Source organism: Pan paniscus, chromosome X, assembly GCF_029289425.2.
Source record: "Pan paniscus chromosome X, NHGRI_mPanPan1-v2.0_pri, whole genome shotgun sequence".
Lineage (NCBI taxonomy): Eukaryota > Metazoa > Chordata > Mammalia > Primates > Hominidae > Pan > Pan paniscus.
This window is the reverse complement of record NC_073272.2, coordinates 71733492-71752617: the sequence shown is the minus strand read 5'-3', so window position 1 is coordinate 71752617 and position 19126 is coordinate 71733492. Positions and strand designations below refer to the sequence as shown.

Sequence of the window (19126 nt, the reverse complement as noted above, 5' to 3'; positions counted from 1 at the left end):
GCCATATAAAAAGACTGAGGTGAAATCCCCAGACAAGGAGAATGCATTGTGTCCCTGAGCTGGGAAGAGGGTTAGTTTCCAGGAGCAAGGAATGGTTAGATGCATTCAAGAATTTAAGTAGTCCGAGGCGTAAGCACTGTTCACTTTAGCACCACTCAGAGGGTGACCTTGGCAAGGATGGCTTCACGGAGGCCAGACTGCAGCAGGTTAAGGAGGGAAATGGGAGGGGAGGGGAGACACCTCTCAGGAAGTCTGGCTGTGGTTAGAGAGGAAAGAGGGCCGTAGCTGGAGGGAGAGGCAGAACTAGAGAAGGGAGTCAGATGTTTGTCAGGATGGGAGAGATGCTGTGTGTTTTTAAGTTGAGGAGCTTCTGTGAAAACTGGAGTTCCACCCTACCCTCTGTACTCTCTGAAGGCTGAACTTCACTTCGGACCAATTAAACCAGAACTTCTGAGGGGTGGAGCCTAGGCATTGATACTGCTTCAAATCTCCCCAGGTGGAGAACCATTGCACCAGTTTTTAGGAAAGTCCAGTCTTAAAGCCCAGCTAGTGGGCTAAAAGCAAGGACAGCCTGACTGTCTTACCCCCCTCACATTGGCAGATTAGCATAGGGGCTAAGAAGACAGACTTGGGAGCCCTACTGCCTGGGCTCAAATCCCAGCCTCACCATTTACAGCCTGTGTTCCCTCGGGCATGTCACTTAACCTCTCTGAGCCTCAGTTTCTAATCTATAGATCACTTATGTAGTCTACGGTTTCTCATTTATATATACCCTTTAGGAGCTAATAAAAGGACCTGTGCCATAAAGTTGCTATGTTGACTCAGTGAGTAAATATCTGCACACTGCTCAAGCTACTGCCTGGCTCCACAGAAGCCCTGCTGGAGCTGGCCCGTGTTTCCTAGCAGTCCTCCTATGGCCTTTCTGACCGGTACCCTGGGCCTTCCCTCTAAGGCGCAGGAGGGCCACCTTTCTAAAACACTGCTGCTCCTACTCTGGGCTTGGCTCTCCCACTGGCTATTCTCTCTGGCCTGCCTCACACATACCTGAGTTTGTCATCCTGTTTCACAGTCACATCTCACCCCGGATCCCTCTGGGCTGGAGGTGGCTGCTGTTGCTGTGGTAGGAGCTGCCATTGCACATTGCACATGGCCAGAGCCACATGTTATTTGAGATGGGAAGACTCCACAAATTAGAGTCCCAGTCCCTATTTGTCTTTTGTTCCCCCAACTCAGGTTTGGGCGTTCTTTGGGCTGGAGTCATGGTAAGCTATTGTCCCTGGGTGGGGAAACGGCTGTGTATATAAGTTTCCATGACACAGACCTCATGTTTCTGGGGTTGGAGACCTGTTAATGAGGGCGGTGGGGAGCCATCTTCATCCTCAGAACCAGCAGTGTGACCTCTGGCTCTGAGCATCATGACTCTCAACCTTTCCAACCTCACTCTGTACCCTGGGCAGACAGCTCCCATCCCCCAACCCAGCCAGGAAGACGGTTATGGTGCAGGGTTGGGATAGTCAAGATTCTGGCAGGGGAGAGGCCAGAAGTGGCAGTGTTCAACAGTGGGGAGGTGGGGGGAGTGTGAAGAGCTCAGCCTGGGAAGCTAGAAACCCCCAAAGCCAGGTCCCAGAAGCAGAAGCAGGGCCCCAGGCTGCTAGGTGGGTCAGAATATTCCACAGGGGCAGTGCATGGCTTTTATCTCCTGTGTGGCATGGGGGAGGGGATTGCACATCTCTGAGACAAGCTTAAAGGGCCCAAAGAGCACCCCACCTGCACCCCACCCTGACCAGGCCTATGAATTCCACAAAAGGAATTGATAGAGGTGGCTCTGTGCTACCCTCCCTAATGCCAGAAACAAAACTCAGAGAACACACTCCACCCGAATGGTGGGGAGCAATTAGGAGCCTCACCCTGCTCCTGGGACCCCCACACCCTTCTGTCTGTGCTCTGGGAGATTTTGACAGGAAACTGACTTTTGAAATAGAAAATCTGCTATTGAGAGAAATGAAGGTTTCATCAAAGACAATTTACTCCACATGACTGGAGATGGCACTTAGGAGGCCACGTTAGCCCAGATTGTTTGAAAGTACTGCCTAGGGGTGATGAGGAGCTGACACATCAGTGTGCAGGGTCTCCTACCAAGGACATCTTTCCTTGTAGTCTCAAGCATCATTTTTGCCTCTTTTCAATGTCAGAGCCTTGTCTGGTTTCTCCCAGCTTGATAATGGCTGTACGGCCATGACCATGTGGCCTAGGGTGTCTCTACTCTGTTAATGAGGAAATCCCAGAGGTCATAAGAACAACTCTTGGGCAGTGGTGGTGGCAGTGGTGGGGAAAGAAACTGGACTGTTGCCCCTATTGATCTCTGTAGCTGCATGACCCTGGGAATGTCACCTTACTTTTGTGGATCCATAAAATGAAAGGTTTGTGGGAGATTAGTGGTTTCTAAGCACACACCTCACCTTTACTAAAATACCTGGGTCTCACCATAATGGAGACAAAAAAATCTGCTTTTCTCGTGGAAGAGTTTTCAATGTTGCCATGCAAAAATAATAATATGCATGACCATATATAATATACACTGTGTTCGGCTGGGCTCGGTGGCTCACATCTATAATCCCGGCACTTTGGGAGGCCAAGGCAGGCAGATCACCTGAGGTCAGGAGTTCGAGACCAGCCTGACCAACATGGAGAAACCCCATCTCTACTAAAAATACAAAATTAGCTGGGCGTGGTGGCATATGCCTGTAATCTCAGCTACTTGGGAGGCCAAGGCAGGAGAATCACTTGAACCCAGGAGGCAGAGGCTGCAGTGGGCTGAGATCGTGCCATTGCACTCTAGCCTGGGTGACAAGAGTGAAACTCTGTCTCAGAAAAAAGAATACACACACACAACACACACACACACACACACTGTGCTCCCCCAAGACCCCCTCCACATCCCTCTCACCGCCTCGTTGAGAACCCCTGGTTCAGGTGATTTTTAGAGACCTTCTTACCCTGATCATCTTGAGCAATAACAATAGCAGCTCACACACGCTCCTTGCAGCTCACACACGCTCCTTGCTTACTACATAGCAGGTGCTTTACATGCAGCACCTGATTTCATCCTCACAACCACCCCATGAGGTAGGCACTATTAATTCCAACTGACCAAGGAGGCTCGATGAGCTTAGGTCACTTGCCTGAAGACACACAGCTTGTAACTGGCCAAGTCTAGCTGAGAATCCAAGAGCTGTGGAGGTCTTCACCATGTTCAGAGTTCAAGCATTTTAGAGGAAGAGAAAAACCCACAACATTTTCTTGATGATTTCCCATCCAAGGCGAAAACTAGAAAGCTTTGCTTGCTTAATCAGATTTCAATGGCACCCAGCACTGAGAGAAGACAAGGTGGTTGCTAACTGAAGCCACCCAGCAGCACAGGCCCAGGCTGGCTTTGTTGTCAACTGGGTGTGACAGTGGAAAACGGTATCTAACACTCTTGTTTCAAAGCATCCGTACACATGCCATGATAAGGTTTTACAATATGCAGCATTTTACACTTCGCAAGGTCTTTGAGAATGTCCCAGATCATTTGCTCCTCAGGCTATTATTATCAACATTCCTACATTGCAGATGAACAAACTGAGGATACAGGGGTGAAACAGCTTTCTCTAACATAAGGATCTGAACTTGAGTTCAAACGTGCAGCTTCCCACACTAATTTCATGATCTCTCCCCATTCCTTGTAGCTGCCTCTCTCCAAAAAGGTACCTAATTTTGTCTTTATGTCTTCCGAGTGTGTTTGCTGGCTCAGGGAAATGATATGATCTGGTCTCTCAGCTTGACAGAATGATTTCCCAGTGTAATTGTTGTATGTGTTAATGGTTTTTATTATTCTTTGCACAAACAACATTATAACAACATTAATGGAAATCTAAGGGAAAGAAAAATCCACCAAGCCTGCCACCCACAATAAATCAAGTTTTGATTTTTCCACAGTTCTCTTCCAATTATTGGCCATGTGCAGACATACTTTCTGCAGGGTTTGTGAAGCTCAGCATAGAAACAGTTTTGTGTTTTGCCTTTTGCATGTTACACTTTATTATAAGCATTGTTCATGTTGCTCAAGTCTTCATAATTAGCTTTCATGGTCTACCATATTTCAGTGAAGTTGGATGCAACATATTTATTTTGCCATTCCCCTTGTATTTGACATTAGGGTGGCCATTGTACCTTTCTTTTTACACCTACTTTTTGTTTCCTTCTATGTTCTGGCCCAGAAAATGTGGGCATATCACGATTGGCCCCAATCCCCAGGGCCTGTGCCTCTGCCTCCAACACATCTCTCAGTCATGGGAGGAGGGCATCAGGAAATATTTTGTTCGGTGGCCTCGAATTTTAACTTCTTCCATACCTTCCAATGGACTCATTAAGTCTGACTAGAAAATAGGTCTTTAGGAAGAAGCTCCCAGGGGGATAGGGGTCAATGGACTCCCTTATCAGTCTCTGCCATTTTAGCTTCCACCATACTGAAATCGAGGATGTGAGAATTCAATAAACTTGTGAAGATGAAAGAGCCAGGTCAACTATAAAAATGCCTTGCAAATGTAATGATATGATTTCCTCATTTTGTTTAGGTACAGAGAAGAGAATGGTGGACTCATTTTCATCCTGAAGCACAGGCCACCGTATTTACAGTGCTGATTCGGTTGCTTGCGGGGAGAGGGATGTTGGAAAACAGCATGATACCAGTCGTCTGGATCTGAAGCCTCTCTCAGCCTAACCTGGTTTAGGCTTAAATTCAAGAATCCTCTACTTTCTTATTACCTCAGGAATCCCTGGCTCTAGCTTCTGGACCCAGCATGGAGTCCCAAATGAGTTCAGTTATTCCAATAATACAAATATGCCATCAAACGATATGTGGTGGGACTTCTACAAGGCTGGGCATTGCAGCCCTTGTTGCCATAGAGATTTGCTAGCCCTACCACAAGCAAGCCCAGACCCCTCCTTCCACCACATCCAGTCTCCAGGGTTACTAATGCCTGTCACAGATGCAAAGATGCTGAGAAGCACATGGTATGGTGCAATAGGCACAGGCTTGAGAATTAGGCAGATTTGGGCTCAAATCCTGGCTCTACAACTTCCTTGTTATTGGATCATGGGGCAGCTCTCCCTTAGTGTCTCAGTTTTCTTATCTGTAAAATGGCATCAATAATCCCTGCCTGGTGGTTTCTCTGAGCTAAGTAAAGTTGTGGATGAAAAGTGCTGGCATATAATAGCTGCATGATGGATATTAACTCTCTTTCTCTTCTCTATGGGATGCTAGTTCAAATAGCTGGTCCATATATGCACAGCTATGCGTATGCTGTATAGTGACGGTGGCGCTAGCATGCATCCCCCTCCCCACCACATACAGATTCACAGGGTGACAGGGCTACACTCACTCAATAGGCGAAAGGGGCTGTGAGAGTTGGTGAGAACTCAATCCCAACTCATGAGCTTGGCAGACAAGGCTTTCCAGTCTTAAAGCAACCTATGCTCTAAGGTCCTGTTGGGCTTCCACGTGCTGCGACTGCCCCGCTCCCCCCTGCCCCCACCCTCACCCCTACTGGCTGTGTGGCTGGTTTTGCTCATCCTTTCCCTGCTGCAGCTCAGCCTGGCTGCTCCTCCACAGTCTCCTAAACCTGTGGGGCTCACTTCTGGCTCCAGCCTCTGGGAAAAGTTTCCTCCCTCTGCAATCATAATCACCCTTCTTCGTTTGAAAAGCAATTTCAACTTTCAAAAGCTTTCCTAGCTATCTCACATCGCATCTTCCCAATTACCCTGGGAATGTGCTAAGGATCCCCCCTGAGGATTTGTAGCTTTTTATAGCCAAAGGACAGAGGTAGCAGAGGTGGATGACCTGCCTAAGATCACCCTGCAGGTTACTGGGTAAGAGAGACCGGAACCCAAGTCTTCTGAGTCTTGGCCAAGGGTTCTTTCTCACCCTTTGGTATACAAATTGTAGCCCTTGCCCTAGAAAAGCTTACATTTTACTAGGGGGAGATAAACATGCAATAACAAGTATAAAAATGATAATACCAGCAATGATAAAATTATGTAAAAGGTATCAATTTAGTACCGAGGAGGGGGTGATGAACTTTATTAATTAATTTGTATGAAGGAAGGCGGTCAGTCAGGGACAGTTTCAGAGAAGAGGAAACACAGGATCAGGATTCTGAAGGCTGAAGAGAAAACTGTCAGGAGAAGATAGCAGGTGGAGGAGGTGTTCCAGGCAGAGAAAAGTGCATTAGTGAAAGCATGGTAATGCTGAATGGGAGCATTTGGAGACCTTCAACTCATTCAATATGGCTGGATCAAGTTCAAGGTGAGAAATGATAGCTGGTGAGGCTGGAGAAGTAGGAAGGGCCCAATCATGAAAGATCTCTAAGTTGTGCTAAGGAAAACATACTTTATCCTAGAAATGGGTGCTTCTCAAGCCTCAGGCATTGGTATCTCAGTTTCCCAACTTTTGCCATTTCCATGTGCTTCCTATTCTACTATTTACTTAATCATTTTATTCAAAAAGACTCGCTTTAAAAACATTTAACCTTACCCTAATTTAAAAAAATATGAGAAATCATGGGTTTGATGTATTAGTTATATATTTTTTGAATACACATTAAAATATATACAGAACTTGAAAGGCAAAAAGAGTTTTCTCTGTTACACCTACAATGATCCCCTGGGCCACCTGAGATCCACTCCACACTTGGGGAGCAATCGTAATCTCTCGTACCCCAATTAGTAAGACTTGAGTTCATAGCAAGGGAGCACAGGGACAGCTCATTCTGTTGGCTGTGTTGGGCGTGCCCAGGAGAAGGTCAGAGGTGGAAGCAGACAGCCCAATTCTGGAATAAGCGAGAGTGACCAAAGGCCTGGATTTGGACACTGACAGTAGGATAAGAGAGGGGCTCAGATGTCTCAGAGGAGGCCTCGAAAATGAATACTTTTTGAATGAATGAGCAGATAGATGGATGAGTGAAAACTGTAAAGTGTGTGGTGAGGGAGAGAGAGAGAGGAGTGAAGGATGACTACCAGGATGCTAGTTTGGGTTACTGGAAAGACAGTGGGGTCACTAAGCGAAAATGGAAGAGAGAAAAGCAAGCAAGAAGAGAAAGAGTGGCACAAGTTTAGCCCAGTGGGAGTGAGTGTTCAATCGGGGCTTCTGGGATCACCTAGGGATTGTGAGTGAGAAGGTGTGGTGTTGTGGTAAGGTGAGGACCAGGAGGTGGAAGGGAGAGGGAGGGAGAAGCAGTTATGAGGCCACCTCCTCGTGCTGCCAGAGGCTGTTCCCATAGCTACTACGTCTAGGATGACCCTGGATTGGAGCTGGCATTGAAGATACAAAGCAACTTCTAAGAAATGAAACAATAGCCAGTAACTGTCCCAAGTTGTCACATCAGCAATTATGTAAAAAGTTATCTTCAAGCTTCTGTACTGGGCTGCACAGAGCATCTCCATGTAACACCAGCAGGTCCTGAGCCTTCAGCTCCAAGGCAGAGAAGCAGGAGACTCTGAGGTGGTGTTTGGGCCATTCACCTAATGGTGGCCTTGGAAGAGTATGTCCCTGAAAGATTCCAAAGAAACTTCAATGCTCAGAATTTTTATTCTTTGGCTCAGTCCACCACAGAGACCCAAATTCAGCCCATATAGGAAGCCAAACAAAGCCCTGCTGTAACAGGCGGGCTCCAGAAACAGTTACCCTGCCTGCCAGCATATCCCAAGTTGCTTTCCTGTAGCTTCTCTCCCCGCCACGCCCTGTAAGAATCCCATTGTAGGGCTGCCCCTGGGACTGGCTGGCCTTGGACAACTACCCTCAACTGCATAGCCAGCTGAGTCCCCAGAAGGAGGCAGAGGCAACCCTCTGGGCCTGAGCATGGCACACTTTTGGCAAGACAACAATCCATTTATTGCTTTCTTATGGTAAACGTGAGTCAAACTTGGCAAAAACTTTTCCTTCCTTCTCACAGGCCCGAATGGTGAATGAGAGCTTCCCAAACAGGCACAGAGGGAACTGCAGGCTCCTCCTGGACTCTGTGTGATGCGAAGGGTGTGTGTGTGTGTGGTGGTGGTGGTGGGGGTGGTGGGTGCTGACAAAGGAGAAGAGGGAACTCCACCAAGACAGAGGGAGGAGGGCACAGAGAGAAAGTACTTGTGACCCTACTGCATGAAGCCTAACCCCAGGCAGCAGTGGAAGGTACTTTCAAGTGGCCAAGGGGTAGATAGGAGGGTAAGAGTTGGTGGAAGTGGGTGAATGGATGAAGAGAAGTTGCTTCCAAATTGTTCTTGCACCGCCTGGGAAGGTGAGCTAGGAAAAGTTGTCTGCAGACCTTGATTTCCAGTGTCAGCATCCAGGAAGGAGTTGTTGGGGAGAACTATGCCAGCACCCTTGAGTCCATATCTGGAGAGGGGCAAGGAAGGGGCAAAGCAGAGCACATCCAGAGGTAGGGGAACAACAAACTCAAGGCTGGCAAATGCTCTTCTCGCCCATGCATGAGGAGAGCTCTGTCAGGGATGGGGCAGGGAGGTGGGGGGCAGGGCATTACACAGCAAGAAACAGATTTGTCTGGATCATTCCATGCATGCAGCATATGAGGTAGAGCCAGGAGAGGTGTAGGTGTACATGTTCAGGGCGGGTATGGGGGCTGGGGTGGGGTGAGACGAAGGTTTGAATAACAAAGGAGGCTCGGCTAGTAAAGGATAAGCCATGCATGGTTCCAAGATTCTGCCTACTGGATCCAGGGAGAAAGCACAGTCCTAGCCATGAACTTCAGTCATTGGCACGCTGCTCACTTCTCTGACACTCCAGCCACCCTCCAGAGGCTACACAGGGTTGCCGGCGAAGGGGCTGGCCCCTCCCAGCTCAGGATGCTCTGACTTATGCAATTCAGCCTGTCACAGGAGCAGGGGAGCTGGAAGTTCACCCTCATTTCCCTCGGGTTCTCTCCCTGCCCCCTGCCAGCCCCTGCAAGTCACGCCAAGGGTCAGGGGCCCCGCATGGCAGCAGCTGGGAGGCCCTGGCTGTAGGAGCCCCGGAAAAGGAGGGAAGGGAAAAGAGTACCTGTTGCTGAATGCATCCTGCTTTGGCTTTTACTCCTCGGTTGCTTGTGGTGAGAGTTGCCCATCATTCTGCTCTGGACTGGCAGCCACCGCGGCGGCCGCTGCCACCTCCTCCTCCTCCTCTTTCTCCTCCTCCTCCTCCTACTCCTCCTCCTCCTCCTCTGCCTGTGCTCCTCCCCAGGTGCTTACATCACCTCAGCTTTGCTTCTCACATACATGGCTCTTCCAAATCCCACTTGTGCCCCTGGCACAGAATTGTACAGATCTGAGCCTCTCACTTGGACTAGAGCCTGCTAGGAGCTTCTCTCAGTCTCTCTCAATCTCTCTCTCTCTCTCTTCCTCCCTCTCTCTCCCCCTCCCTTTCCCCCTCCCCCTTGCTCAGTGCTCCACTCGGGTCGAGCAGCCCAGGTTCCAAGAGAAACCCTAGCAAGCCCTGAAAGTGGCCCCCACTTCATCCGCCTCTGCAGAAAGGGCCAGCACAGGCACCCCCCGGGACCCGACTCGCCCGCCCTCACCGTCCCTGGCTGTCTCTGCTCTCAGTGCTGTCATTCCTGCTGCCGCTCGCTGGCTCACTCACTCGCTCACTCGCTCACTCTGTCTGCAGAAGCTTGCAGGAGCGCGGGGCCAATAACAGAGCCTAATCCAGGAGTGTGACAGGGACTAGTGAAGGAATGTGCTACCCAGGAATTCTAAGTGACACAGCTCCCTGCTCCACTGGGGGATGGATCCAGTTCTGTAAGTGACAGCTGCCAATGAGCTCTGGGCTCCAGTCCCAACAGAAATCTGGGAAAATCTGGGCAGAGCACAAAGCTGTCAGGCTGCAGACTTGGAGCTAGCACAGCCAGATGCCACAAGAATGCCCAGTGTGGCCACCAGGTGTACCTGCTTCCTTGTCAGACACACCTGAAGCCTCACTCCACTCTCCCCTCCCTCTCCTGCTTTGCCTTCCCAGGGGAGGGCAGAGCTGGCAGCCCAGAGATTCACAGACTGGAACTGGGACCCTTGGCAGCCAATGAGAGGGCTCCTTCCATGAGTTCCACAGCAAATACATGCGCGCGCTCTCTCTCTCTGTCTCTCTGTCTCTCTCTCTCTCACACACACACACACACGCACACACACGGACACACTTACGCAGCCGCTCACTGTGAGTGCTGCAGCCCTGTGGGATAAGCGACACCGGGCAGGTGGTGCTAGCTCAGCAGCCCATTCCAGCCCCAGCAGCCTGGCTGTGAGGAAGGGCTGTGGCTCCTGGAACCAACTCTGCCAGAGCTAGACAGCCTCAAGTGCCTTCACTCAGGCGAGTGGTGGTACTGCTCAATGCTGATGTCATCAGATTTCTGCTCACTGGGACAGGGGGCCTGTCTGTAATAGTCATGGCCACGAAGCACTGTGGGTGTGGGTCTGGCTAGAGCTTCAGCCTGGAAGACTTGGGGCACTGTGCCATCCAGAAAGCAGAGCTTTCTGACTTTGGGGCAAGAGATCTAAAGTGGGATCCCCGCATCCATCTGCCCACTCACCTGCCCAGTCATTCAGTCATTCTTTCAGCAGTTCCCAGGGATCTGCTCTGGCCAGGCTCTGTGTGAGCGTTGGGGAGATAGAGGTGCCAGTCATTGCCTAGGAGGGTGTGAATGACATGTCCAAAGGCCATGACAATACAGAGAAGGATCAATAATGTTGTGAGACTATCAAAGAGAAGCTTCTTCAGTCTGGAAGGTCTGGAGATACCTTCCCAGGTCTGGAGATACCTTCCCAGCGGAGGTGATGCTTGGACTGGGTCATGAAAGATGAAGAACAGTTGGCCAGAAACAGAAAGGGGAAGGACACACTGTTAACTGTTTGGAATATTACCCCTGCTAGGAACCTCTCCTGTTGAGTCTCCAGCTTTCAAGGGTCTCTTCAGTTTTCTTCAACAATTCCACAAACATCTCTCAAGCTACTGACTTCAGGCTGTCTCAGCCTAGTGGGGGCAACAGATAATTATAGAGAGGAATCACAGGATAGTGTGACCCATGCTTGGGCTTTGCAGCTCACTGTGGAATGTGAGGCTTCCAAGGGGATCGATCTGAGGCCAGAAAAGAGGGCTTGGGAAATAGAGGTCCCAGAGCAAGCGTGAAGGGCCAGAAGTGAAGCATCTTGGGAAAATACATTTATGAATATGATAAAAATCATGAAGATTGAACACAGCAAAAATCTTCAAGGTGATAAGTGAATAACTGAAGCTTGGAGAATGTTTGGTTCCTGACCTCTTATCCATTTGTGATGGGTCCTAGGTATGAGTCTTGGTAGCTTCAAGGTTGTAAACATGGACTTTAAGCTCAGAGAGGCTAGAAAAGACAGGACCATGACAACTTGAGATGATTCTAGAATGCATGGGACATCCTGAAAGTGAAAATAGAATTGAATTTGCTTGGGTTGTGCACTTGGGACCCTGGACTATATTTCCAGGAACATGAGGAAGCTTGAATACGAACAGGTATGTTTTGGAAGAGTTTGGGGAGTAAAGGCATGGGGGTGGTGGGGAGGAGGAATGAGTGAATGATCACAACCTGGACACACTTGTGTACCCCTACTTAGGTCAAGGAGTTGAACATGACCAGGGCTACAGAAGCCCTTCTTGAAGCGGTTTGTTTGTTTGTCTGTTTTTTTGAGACAGGGTCTTGCTCTGTCACCCAGGCTGGAGTGCAGTGGCATGATCATGGCTCACTGAAGCCTCAACCTCCTGGGCTCAAGTGATCCTCCCAACTCAGCCTCCTGAGTAGCTGGGACTACAGGAGCGCCCCAGCACTCCCAGCTAATTTTCCTTATTTATTTATTTATTTTTTGTAGAGATGGGGTCTCACTATGTTGCCCAGGCTGGTCTTGAACTCCTGGGCTTAAGTGATCCTCCCACTTCGGCTTCCCAAAGTACTGGGATTACACCTGTGAGCTATCACATCCAGCCTCAAAGCAGTTTTTTAACCATCATTGCATATTGTTCTCACACCAGCCCTGTCAGGTAGATAATACTAGTTTAATCTACTCCACAGATACTTAAACAGGCTAAGACAGGGGAGGCAGCTTAGCCAAGGTCCATATTGGCTTCTTCCACTGGGCCTACACCCATGCTCAAGATGTTCCCATTGGAGGAAAAACAACAAAAGAGAAGAGCAGACGCGGAACCCCTCCTTTCTCCCTTGTCCTTTCTGCCTCACCACTCTTCTCCTCTTCTCATCTGAGCTTCTCATTTGGGAAGCCTATATCTCGTGTCCCATGTCCTCACCTCCTCCTCTCTGTAAGCCCCATTGTGGCCCCTGGAGCTTTTCTCACCCAAGCACCAGTGTCCCCATGGCCATAGCCCATTAGATGCTTAAGGATCTGCTGGGAGTCACATACTCCCTCTGGACTAAATGAACCCAACTAGTACATGGTGCAGCCAAGTTTTGGACCCCCGTCTATCTCCACATTCAGTGCTTTCTCCACCATATCCTTTTTTAATAATCTAAATTGGATGAGGAATGCTTTTAGACATCTTTATGCTTTCCTCTCCCTCCCCTATCCATTCACTGAGTCCTGTAAATTGCTCCTTAGAACTGTCTCAAATTGGAGCACTTCACGGCATCATCTCCACTTCCCTCACCCTGGTCCCAGTCACCATCATCCTTCCCCAGACCCCTTCAATGAATATCTTCTTCAGTGGGCTCCCTGACTCCACCTCTGCATCCTAAAATCTGTTCATGACACAGGAGCCAGAGTGAGCTTTTACAAACATAAATCAAACCACATCACTCCATTGCTTGGAACCTTCCAGTGATTTGTCGTCTAAAGTGTCAAGTCCACACTCTCCAGCCTATACTCAGAACCGGCTTCATCTGACCTCTTTGCTTCCTCTCTCTTGATTCCCTGAAACAGACCCCTCTGCCCATTCAATCTGGGCTACTCATTCTCTTCTTTATCTTGTCATTGTGGCTTATCATTTCATGGTAAAGCCACCAGGGAAAAGCTTTGTGGTCAGAGAAGCCTAGATTCAAATCCTCATGCTGCCATTTCTACCTGTGTAACCTTGTACAACTTACTTAACCTCCCCAGCTTCCATTTTCCATGTATAATGGGGGAATGAAAACACCTAACTTGTAAGCTGCTGTAAGCCTTTCATGAGATAATGCTGAAATGAGCTAAACGACACCAGGCCCATAGTAGGTGCTTGCTAAACAGTGCTTCCCATCCCCTCTCACCGCCTCTACCTGCTGTTCCCAAACCCTACAGGCTGCTCCTTAAGCTTCAGCCCAAATCCCATCACCCCTTGAAAGCCCTCTTTACACACATCCCTACTAGCAGTCTGCAGGGATAATTCCTCTCAATACCTTCAGTTCTGGCTGGCTGAGCCTCTCATTTGTCCTTAAACATAGATGTCCTGGAATTGTTCCAAATCTTCCATGTATTCATGAACCTTCTCTGCCCCAGCAACTTATGAATTCTTTGCGGGATGGGCCAAAGTTTGGGTGTTTGAAGCTGTGCCTTGTGGAGGGCCTTGCACAGAGAATGACTCAGTTAGTGTCTGCCCATTCGTGGGCACAGGCCAAGCTACCCTGCTCATGCAGACCTTCCTTCCTCTCCTTCCTCCCAGCCCTCCTTTGCTCCTTGACGATCCCTCTGAAAGCTCCACATGCTTGGTCCTTGTTCCCCCACCAACCCAAGAGTCTTCTCAAATTTTTCTCATCCCTTTCTACTCATCAGGGTGTACATCCAGGTTGGGTAGGGTGCTGGAGGCGCTGTTCTGATGGGTTCACTGCTGTAAGATCACTGCCTGTGGAGAAGGTCTGGAAAGGCTGGCTAGCCTTTTCACTGAGCACTGTGCTCAGGGAGGGAGGCATGGTGGCTTTAGGAGGGGGGCTGAACTCCCTGTGGTGTCTTCACGTGGAGTTTGGGGAAGAATGGCTTCTTTCTTTTTCGCCTGTGTTTCAAGCTAAGCCCAGCCAGGAGCACCCAGTTCTATCAAAGAGAGAGGGAGGGCCAGGCCTCACCATTTGGCTGCTCCCCCACCCTACTTGGTGCCTTAGGCACACCAGGGGAGGAGACAGAGAAGTCTGAGGCCGGAAAGAAGCAACTCAGGGGCCCATGTCCCCAAAGTGAAACAGCTTAAGGTTCATCATTACCACCTCACTGGCTGTACCCCTCTGTACTCAGGGATGTCAAAGTGGGTGGACAGGGAAGTGCGGCAGGTGGTACTATCTCTGGACTGCCCCCCGGAACCCAAGAGCTGGGACAAGAGCTACCCCTGTCACTTTAGTCATGCTCTTACTCCTCACAACCACCCTGTCAGGTGCGGATTATTAGGACCTAAGCTGAAGATGCGGAGACAGACATTAGATAAAAAAATGGAGCTAGTAAGTGGCAGGGTTGGGACTTGAACCCAAGTTAGGCTGACTCCAAGCCTGTCTCCTTTTCATTCTGCTGATCCCATCTGCCATAACCTGCACATGCTCTAATCTGGTGTGGGGAATTTCCAGGTGCAAGTTCCATAAGGAAAAGTGAATTCTAATACACACTCTGACTCTGACTCCAGTGGGCTGTAGCCTGCCAGCGGCTACCCCTCATAGTGCTTGTGTGTTGTGTGCCCCAAGAGAGCAAACTCACTCAACCCTGGGCCCGGAGACACTTTCCAACTGCACATCAGGCACAGTCCCTCAAGCCTGAAACATAAACTTCTCTTCTAGCCCTGATGAAGTGTTCTCTAGGTTCTATTCCTTCTGCCTAGAATGCTTTTCCTTCCACTTCCATCTCTGCTTGTGAAAAGTCAGACTTATTTCTCAAGACCCAGCCCAAATGTCTCCTCCCCCATGAAGCTTTCTCTGAGCCTGACAGCCAGAATCGACTTCACCTCTGCACAGCCATATCCTCTCTACAGATCTCAGGTCCATCTTGAGCCTTTTCTGATCTTCCCAAGTGTAAATAGTCTTCCCCTTGAGTTAATTCCCACGGTACAGTATTCCCCCAAATGCAGTACACATTGTGCTAGTGGTATGTGAGGTGATAGTATGATGGGGAATTTTAGAAATACATGGATGATCTTTTAAAGTTTAACAGTCACATATTTATTCTAATGTATACTAGATTCTAATAAAAATTACAGGGGAAAATTGAGTGCATGAAAAGTAATTTCTTGACTATTCGAGGCAGAATGGAATGAGTTGGTTTAAAGAAAAATAATTTGGTATCTGTGAATTGGATTGAATTACTCATACCTTCCTCAAGGCTGCTGGACAAAAGATCTGCAGTGATGGTTAAAAACTGCTTTGAGGGGTTACTTCTGTAGTCCTGGGCATGGTCAACTTCTTGGCCTTGGAAGTGTGTACATGGGTGTGTATAATTTGTGATCATTCATCAATGTGTGTGGCTTTTTTGTATGTTAATTGCCCATACAAAGTTTATTTTTTAGAAAGTGCCTGACACATAGTATCCCCTACTCAAGGGAGGTAGAACACTTTGTATTTTGGGCCAAAGTGACCAGAAAGGCAGTGATGTCATTAATAGCCAAGGAACACGGGGATTAGTTACATAGAAAGTGAGTTTGGGGGAGGCAGGAGGCTGTAGAATTATGATTTGGGAAATGTTTTTCTTTTTTGGCCCCTATCCCAGTAAGAAGCCAGAACGCCTTCTGAGAGCTGGTGTTAAGAGTAGTAGGCCAAGGCCAAGGGGGTGGAACCAGCCAAGGCCTGGATCGTGAATAAGCATACACCCCAGAGGCTAAGCAGAGACGCAGACACAAGGGAAAGAGTGCTGGCGGGAGGCTCTATGACCTTGGGAAGGCCCTGGCCATTTTGAGCCCCATTTAGTTTCCATCCGGACAGTGAAACATATGAACCTAATTACCTCCTGAGGGTCCTCTCAGCTCAGACACTCAGAGGGGGTTGTCCTATGCACTGATATTAGTCAACAAGCAGGTTCTCTAATGATCCAAGCACCCACTCTGTTCCAGGTACTATTTTGGTTGCAGAGGACACAAGAATGAGAAGCCCCAGCTGCTGCCCACAGGGGGCTCCTAGGCCTCAGTCTTTCCCACATACCTCCCCCTTGGGATCGACCAGCACCAATTTCCAGAATAGAAGGTTCTCTAGACTTGCAAAGGAAACCCTCTCTAGGGTTGGAAATGTACACGCCTGTAATGGTCAGGAAGGACAGGGCCATGAATGAAGTAGGCTAGGGTAAGCCACAGGGTGTGGTGGAGACCTGGAGCATGCATGCTGGCCACCCCCAACCCTGTTCCCAAGGCACTCAACCTCCAATCTGGGAAACCTCTCTGCTGACTCAACCCAACCTATCTGTAGTTCACATTCTGCCAACAGTCTGCCAGTTTGCTTCCCACCAGCTGTGGTCTCCAAGTATTTTTGAGCCTATACTCCCATATATACATATTTATGTATAAACCATATATATGTACTACTGTGCTAATCAGTTTTATAAAATTTAAAACATAAACAAACATGGAAATTAGGATATGATAAAGATGACTGTTAATAGAAATTCTAATATTTTCTCCTTGCACCCTAATTGATGATATATCCACTTTGGAGGCCACAGGTCTAGCACACCACCCTCTGCCTTACAACCAGATGATGGAAGAAGACAAAAAGAAAGTAATAAACATGTATTGCACTCTATTATCTTTCAGGCTTTGTTCTCAATGCTCTACCTACCTCATTCATTCATTCAATAGATTTTATTGAGCCTATTATATTAGGCCCTGTGCTGGGCAGTGGGTGATAGAGGTTAATGAGGCAGATGTAAAGAGTTTACAATCCAGGCAGAGGAGACAGACAATAACCAAGTACACGAATAATCAAGGTAGGACTAGTTCCTGAGAAGTGCCATGAAGGAAATCAGCATGGTGATGTGATGGCAAGGGATGGGGCAGGCATGGGGAGCTAGTTCGGATGAGTGGTAAGAGAAGGTCTCTCCGAGCTAAGAACTGAGCCTGAGAAGGAGCTGGCAGAGGGAACAGAAAGTGCCAAGGCCATGAGGCCACGAAGTGAGAGGGACCTCGATGTCTTTGAGAAATGGAAAGGAAGCCAGCATGTCTAGGGTGGAAGAGGTAGGGGGTAAGAGGTGGATGTTATTTGAAGTGCAATGGGAAACCATTAGAGCATTTTAAGCAAGGGAGCGACAGGATATGATTTAAATGTTTAAAAGACCACCATGTCTGCTATGTAAACAAAGGGCTGGAGGGAAGTTCCAGTAGAAATGGGCAGGAGGCTATCGTAGTAGTCCAGGCAAAAGATGATGGGCCAGGATCAGGGTGACGGAAACAGAGAGAAGCAGGCAAGCATAAGATATATTTAAACCTCATAACAATTTCACCATCATACCCATGAAGGCTGTATTACCATCCCCATTGCACGTATGAGAAAACTGAGATTAGGGGAAGTTAAGTAACTTGCCAAAGATCACACAGCTTGTAAGTGATGAAAGCAGGATTCACCCAGGTCTGCCTGGCTTCCTTCCCAGCCTACTCAGGATTCCAAATATGTTTCCTGCTCCAGGGAGTAATTCACCAGGACAATATAGGGTCTTCCTGTTTCAATCCTGAAAAACATTGGGCATTCCGAAAAAAGAAAAAGGGATTGAGGACAATTTGATCCAGCAATCAGCCAAGGGTATGTGAGTGATTCGAACAGTCCATTCCTCCCATTTTCATAAACACACCGAGTTCACCAGAGCTCTAAGTAAGGGAAAAACCATTCTTTCCTTTGGAGTGGGGAGTGGTCAGGAGGAGGGTAGTGATGGTATATTTGGAAATAGAAAAATAAAAAGCTGCCAACTTGTGCCTTCAAGGAAAACCCAAGGGCGCAGGCCAAGACAGGGGAAGTGACTTGCCAAATCCCTCCTCACAGCCCCCAGAGTTATTCATGTGAAAAAGAAGGCGGAATTGTCCCTGCCAAAGACATGAAGTCCTTTACAGAGCACTTTGTTAGCAAAGCCTAGCATCCCTGTCACTATGCAAAGCGAGCTGGAATGTTGTCATGGCAACGGGCAGCTGGGCCCTTGAATCAGCTTGAGGCCTGCCTTGGGCTCACACAAGCCTGTAGGGGCATCTCCTGGAGGTTGGGCAGTGGGCAGGGAGCTGGTTTTATGTTTGTCGATGAGGAGTCCTGGGCTCCCTTCTAGGTAACCAGGGGTCCGAAGGCTGTGTCTTCAGGAAGTATTTCCCGTTGTCAGATATGCCTAACTTCCACAACACGCAGCATCCCAGGTTGGCATGACCTGATCATTTTCCCAATTCAATGACAGAAAATGGAAACACCCAACTGCTGTAAAACAAAACTTCTTTATGTTACAAGTATAGGAAGAAACCAAAGCCCAGAGAGGGCAAGTAACTTGCTGAGGGTTGCACAGCCTTACTAGTGCCAGAGTCAAACCACAACTTCTTTGACTTCTGAGGTAGTGTGAGTTTCACCATACTACACTTCTTTCCTTAGACACTGGGGAGGGAGAAAAATGAATTGATGTTGACAGAGCCCCTCTATCAACATCATGCTGGATTCTTTGGCATTCCTCATAGCTCATCTGCACCACAAACCTGCAATGGAGCTATTACTATCCTCAATTCGCACTTTAGGAAACTGAAGCTCAGAGAGATCAGGAAATTGGCTCAAGGTCACACAGCTAGATGGACTTCAAAGACTAGTCTTTGTGCTTCACCACATGGCCTCATGCTTCTGAGGTCAAATGCACTTTTTTCCCCTTGTGTGAAAGACAGACATAATTGCAAGTGATTCTAGATGCTATCCCTACTCTGCTATTTATGGTAAGAAAGTGTTCTGCTGCAGATCACCAAGCCGCCCCTCAGTAAAGCTTCACAACCGCTGATAGAACCCTGGCCCTCAGTTTTTTCATCTCTAAAGTGAGGATACAGTGAGCTTGGGGTTGCTAGAGAATGAGAATGAAAGAGAATGCATAGAAAGTGCATAGAGCAAGGTCTGGTGCATGGCAAGTGCTCAGTAAATGTTAGTTATCATTAAGATTATTCCTTTTAGGGATCAGCTCAAATTCTGCAACCTCAACCACCCCA

General features: G+C 48.4%; 1 protein-coding gene across 2 annotated transcripts in view; it reads right to left on the bottom strand.

Annotated features, from left to right (window-relative positions):
* Positions 1 to 19126, bottom strand: part of NHSL2 (NHS like 2) — a 241997-nt gene that overhangs the window by 74406 nt on the left and 148465 nt on the right. The window contains exon 1 of one of the 2 annotated variants that reach the window (XM_063601904.1): positions 9083 to 9759. The exons of the other annotated variant lie outside the window; for it this stretch is intronic. Within the exon in view, the coding sequence (XP_063457974.1) occupies positions 9083 to 9149 (67 nt within the window). The 5' untranslated portion in view covers positions 9150 to 9759. Of the gene's footprint in view, positions 1 to 9082; positions 9760 to 19126 lie in introns of those variants that run through there. 2 annotated transcript variants of the gene reach the window in all.